General features: G+C 31.9%; 1 protein-coding gene across 1 annotated transcript; it reads right to left on the bottom strand.

Moving 5' to 3' along the window:
* Positions 1–1,059: 1,059 nt before the first annotated feature.
* LOC137638455 (rhodopsin-like) lies at positions 1,060–4,783 on the bottom strand. The gene is made up of 2 exons (XM_068370526.1): positions 4,696–4,783; positions 1,060–2,380 (listed from the first exon to the last, which is right to left on the bottom strand). The coding sequence occupies exon 2, from the start codon at positions 2,378–2,380 to the stop codon at positions 1,247–1,249; it is 1,134 nt and encodes a 377-aa protein (XP_068226627.1). The 5' UTR covers positions 4,696–4,783; the 3' UTR covers positions 1,060–1,246.
* Positions 4,784–5,049: the final 266 nt, after the last annotated feature.

Genomic DNA, 5,049 nt, shown 5'->3' with positions numbered 1-5,049 from the left:
TTAATTTTAACTCGTTTAACACTGTAAAATCTTTAAAGAAGATTAAATTTTTCACTGAAAACAAAATCTATTTCTTTTCTATTTCTCCATTTGGGTTTCTACATGTAAATTTTTTTATGTTGCTTCTTTCATAAAAATAAAGTGTTCATGATCTTTAGATTGTTTCTTTCAGCAAATTCTACAAGGATGTCTCATCTGTTATATCTTGTGCCTACTGCTAATTCTCCTCTCTTCTATTAACCAACTTTAAATTGAGACATGTTGTTTCAAAGATTTCTCCAGATCTTCATAAAAGGTTTTCATTTTTTCCTCTATACGGGATGTTGTTGGTGCATAAGTTGGAATGATCCTCAGATAATACTTCTGATCTAGTTTGATATTCAATCTGCCATTCGATAACTAATATGAAAGATTTCTGTTTCCTGCAAGATTTTTTATATTAAAAAAACCCAATATATCTCTTTGTTCATTTCATATTCTTTAAAGCTAAATATATGGCACTTTTTTTAAATCTATATAGGATGCCTCAGATCTTCTAATTCCACCAAATTATATTATATGCAAATTTATTCTAATCAATTTCTTAGTAACACAGCAAGGTCTTCTTCCCTAGACAGGGTCCTTACATTGTTGATGCAAGGTTCTGTTTATATATATATTCATATGCACAGTATATATATATATATATATATATATATATATATATATATACATATACATATATATATATATATATATATATAATATATATATATATATATATATATATATATATATATATATATATATATTGTGGTTGTAGTTTCAATCTCTTTTAAAAAATCTTTCCGAATATCAAAGAGGAAAGTCGATTATTGCATACGGGTAGACAATTAGCATAATATACATAAGAATAACAAGAATAGTCTGAACAAATGACATAATATTTCTACGGTTTTCATTATACTTTTTTTCCAAGTAAATTAGTATATGAGTCATCTTGTATTCTTATTATATGAAATATTTTACTCTCAAGTCTGAGTGTACATCAAAAGTCAGATAAGGAAAATCAAACAGATGTTTTGATTCTTTCTTAATGCAAAGGATTTATTAAGGTATTCATGAAAAGAAAAACAATAAAATCTGGATATCCAAATTGATCGTTGCCATCGTTTTGGCTTCGGAAATGGGACAATGAGTTCTTCTTTGTCGTCATATCATTACAAAACAGTTCAATGCTTCTTAATGGCGCATTTCCTGGAGATTTCTATTCCTTTTCATTGGTAGATGCAACTGTCGTGGCATCAGAGGCGTTGCTGGCATCCTCATCTCTTTCAGTAGTGCATGAGAGGCATGGAATCTTCTTTTCCATAGCGGCTCTGTATTTGGGATGACTGATAGCATAAACAATAGGGTTGTACACTGCATTGGCCTTAGCAAACACTGAACCCCAAATGGAAAACAGAGGAGTGACCATAGGCTTGTACAGAAGACCTGCCATATTGATGACAAAGTAAGGAGTCCACGCAATAAACCATAGGGACACAGTCGTTAGGGCAACCTTTGCAAGACGGCATTCGCTTGAGGTCTTTTTAGCTTCTGGGTCATTTCTCAGGGACTTTACACCCATTTTTTTAGCTTGTTCCCGCATTTGTTTTTCATGGTTGAAAACAGCTTTCATGATGAATGTATAGGAAAAGATAATGAAGAATAGAGGAAGGATGTAGCAATCTGCGGCATAAAGATACAGGTATACTTGACTATAAATATCTTCAGAGAGGTAATCAGTACCGCAGGCGGTCATGTTGCCTTCAGGAACATATCTGCAAATGCCAAAGAGAGGAAGAACTCCCCAAAATAGTGTTTGTGCCCATACAATGAAAATTCGCAGAAGAGCACCATTGGCAGTCAATGGCTGTCCTGAAAGACCCTTCACGATGACATTGTAACGATCCAAAGTGATAAAGACCATCGACCAAATAGATGCAGTTCCGAAGACAGAACCCAACATTCCATATATGTGGCAGGCAACATCGCTGAAAGCCCACGTCTGGTAATAGCAGTTGACTAGAATTGGTGGGCACATGGTAAGCATCATTCCAAAGTCGGAAAAAGCCAAATTCACAACGTACATATTAGCAGGAGTTCGGAGAGACTTGGTGCACATGAAGACCCAGATGACAACGAAGTTACCACCAATGGCAAGGGAGCCCATGACGACCATCCAAAATGCGATCAGATTATACCAAAGAGGGTTCATAGGAGGAAACTGGTACCAGTGGGTATCAACCATATAAAGGAGGTCATGGGGCACCGTGTCAACTACGGTGTAGTTCCCGTAGGGGTTTGTTGAGGGCATACCGCTACTGGCCATGTTAGTAGGATCCTCCCAGTATCCCATCTGCAATAAAACAGAAAAAAAAGCAGGATGAAATTTGATAAAAAATTAGTATTAGCAAAAAAAAAAAAAAAAAAAAAAAAAGGAATGAAAAAGAGTCATAGATACTTTCCAAATTTGAATATGTTAAAACTACATTTTAGGCGTTGCATATAACACTTTCGGATGTCCATAGTTTGTAATTGAATATATTCATTAGGCAAAAAGAAAAATGTGTGGAGAGTAGGACAATATGTCTATAAGTGCTGTATATACGTTTAAATAATGTTGTACATCAATTTACCGCCTTTGAAATACATCTTGTGGTCAGCATCACAGCCCCCCCCCCCCCCCGTCCAAAGTAAAAGACGTTTACCCTAACCTAAGATGTTCAAAACTCAGGTGTAATCAGTCTAGCAGTCTCATAAAAGTCATCAAAGATGGCGATTCAAGACTTTTCTTTCTACTTGTGAATATTTCAAATTTGTACAATCAATAATGGTTGAAAATACAAATGTTTATTTTGATACAGAATCTGAGACTTCTTCGCGACACTATTATAGCAGACAAGCTTCAAGATTTTAACCCTTTTACAAGAAAACATTCCTTTCAGAAATATTAGGCTGTGATAGTTTTCTGATTGCAAGAAAATAAAATTTCAAAATCTTATTGGCTCTTTCCTGATCACAATTAATATAAGTTAAGATTGAATATTTTTAGCTAGGACTACTCTGAAAATGAAAAGCGCACAACCAAAATAAAATTAACAATACTTGGGAGTTCAGTATGAACAATATGGGACTCTTAAGAAAGTATTTTCGCTTTTTGATGGTTTAAAGGTTGAGCATGAATGAGAGGGGCAAGGGACAGGACAATGTCCTAGAGATTGGGCATACAGTGTATACATATAATGATCAACACCTAAAACCCTCTTCATCAACCTAAGACCAGGAGGGCCAGGCAATGGCTGTTGAAGACTCAGGAGGTAGACCAGTCGGGTCACCCAACCCGATCACAATACCCCCACACCTTACTCAAAAAGATTGTGATGCTGCACACACAAGAAACTACCACACTCAAGCGGGTCTCAAACTGTCGTCCAATACATGGCCCAACAGGAACGTTCCCAATGAGTTACCACAACCCTTTAAAATAGTCAACTATTTCAAAATTACAATGAACGATGAACATCGAATATTAGAATCATGCTTGGACTACAGCGGTCAAAGATTGTAAGAAAGTAAGCAAAAAGATATGTACATTTCATTACTCCATGACTTCCTTGTAAACTTGAAAATCATTTGGCTATCAGGAAAATAATCTAAGAGTAATTTTAAGGATCATCAAAGTTATGAGGAAATACTTTTGAGAATGCAGCGCCTCTGTCTACTCAATGCAAGTCATACGTGGATTATCATTTAAAATCAAAGCGTTGAGTTTAGGATTCTTGAGAGATAAATCACCTTTTTTTATATTGAACAACCAAAGCACTGAAACATTGATGTTATACATTGCCGATAGATAAGCAGAAATAAATTTGATAGTGAATTTTTGGGAAAAAAAAATAAAAAACAATGTATATATACATATATATATATATATATATATATATATTTATATATATATATATTCATATTTACACACACATATATATATATATATATATATATATATATATATATATATTTATATATATGAATATAAATATAAATATATATATGTATATATATATATATATATATATATATATATGTATGTATATATATATATATATATACAAGCACAAATATACACATATAAATATATATATATATATATATATATATATATATATATATATATATATATATATATATCTATATATATATATATATATATATATATATATATATCATATATTTATAAATATATATGATATACATATAGATATATACACACACACATATATATATATATATATATATATATATATATATATATATATATATTTGTATTTAAATATAGATATATATATATATATATATATATATATATATATATATATATATATATATATATTTATATATATATATACATATGTATATGTATATATGTTATATATATATATATATATATATATATATATATATATATATATATATGTATATATATATATATATATATATATATATATATATATATATATACGCTGTATATAGGTGTATTTGTAGAATAAAATATGTTGAACAAAGCAAAATTATGTTAAAAAGTTGAAGAAATAAAGGAAAAAGATAGTTTGAAGAACCTAACAAATTCTAGCCTCTTTTCACCCTAAACTCCATTTCACGCTCTTTCCTTACCTTGCCGAAGAGTTACGATGAATCGGTAGAACACGTAGCAGTTGCACGAACGACAGGTCACTTGTCTGTCCGAGATGCTGCCCCCAGGGCTGTGAGTGGCTTCCTCAGCGACCAAGCACCTTATATACTCCGCAGATCACTTCACCCTTAACCGGAAAATTAGCAAAGAAGCTCAAGGAATACACGGAAATATGCCAAGACTTTCCTAAGTAGCTCTCTGATACATGAGAAAATAACAATCGTATTTAGGAACAAAAATTGCAGACGAGTAAATGTACGAAAGACCGTCCAAATATTCATGCACACATACACACTCACATACATATGCTGTATATCTTCTTTCCCTATATTAGG

Source organism: Palaemon carinicauda, chromosome 3 (genome assembly GCF_036898095.1).
Source record: "Palaemon carinicauda isolate YSFRI2023 chromosome 3, ASM3689809v2, whole genome shotgun sequence".
NCBI lineage: Eukaryota > Metazoa > Arthropoda > Malacostraca > Decapoda > Palaemonidae > Palaemon > Palaemon carinicauda.
This window is presented reverse-complemented; position numbering and strand designations above follow the sequence as displayed.

Coding starts and splice junctions, on each gene's coding strand:
- LOC137638455 (XM_068370526.1), bottom strand. CDS start 2,380: ATGGGATACTGGGAGGATCCTACTAACATGGCCAGTAGCGGTATGCCC.